Source organism: Wasmannia auropunctata, unplaced genomic scaffold (assembly GCF_000956235.1).
Source record: "Wasmannia auropunctata unplaced genomic scaffold, wasmannia.A_1.0 LD341900.1, whole genome shotgun sequence".
NCBI classification, from domain to species: domain Eukaryota; kingdom Metazoa; phylum Arthropoda; class Insecta; order Hymenoptera; family Formicidae; genus Wasmannia; species Wasmannia auropunctata.
The window spans coordinates 1-387 of record NW_012020990.1 but is presented as its reverse complement, the minus strand read 5'-3'; the positions used below and the strand labels follow the sequence as shown (position 1 = coordinate 387).

Sequence of the window (387 nt, the reverse complement as noted above, 5' to 3'; positions counted from 1 at the left end):
GAATTGCAATATGCGATGAATTTTTGTGATACGGAGACCATGACGAGTACATTGCTGCAAATTGCGATAATGAATGACGTATCGCTTCTTGTTGTGCAAAGTCGCGAGGAGCTTTTCTTGCTTCTTACCGGGTGGCTTATCACGCGTTGGACAGAATGGTAAGTCGGCGTGCGCGTCATGTAAATGTTGCGGATACTCTAGATCAACCTCGAGAATATAGCCTATTGGTGAATCCGCGATATTCATAACATTAAAATTTGTTATGTCGCTGACCCATCGAAAATCTGCATAGGGCAATGGTTGACACATTGCCCAACCGTACAGATTATTTACATCGTAGTACATGAGATACGACGATGGTTTCGATGGGTCGTGCGATGACATGTA

General features: G+C 43.7%; 1 protein-coding gene across 1 annotated transcript; it reads right to left on the bottom strand.

The window, feature by feature from the left end:
• Positions 1 to 32: 32 nt before the first annotated feature.
• Positions 33 to 384, bottom strand: LOC105447777 (the record flags this gene model as incomplete). The annotated part of the gene is made up of 1 exon (XM_011689755.1): positions 33 to 384. A coding segment is annotated over exon 1 (352 nt), but the record flags the coding sequence as incomplete, so codon positions are not given.
• Between the last annotated feature and the right edge of the window lie 3 nt (positions 385 to 387).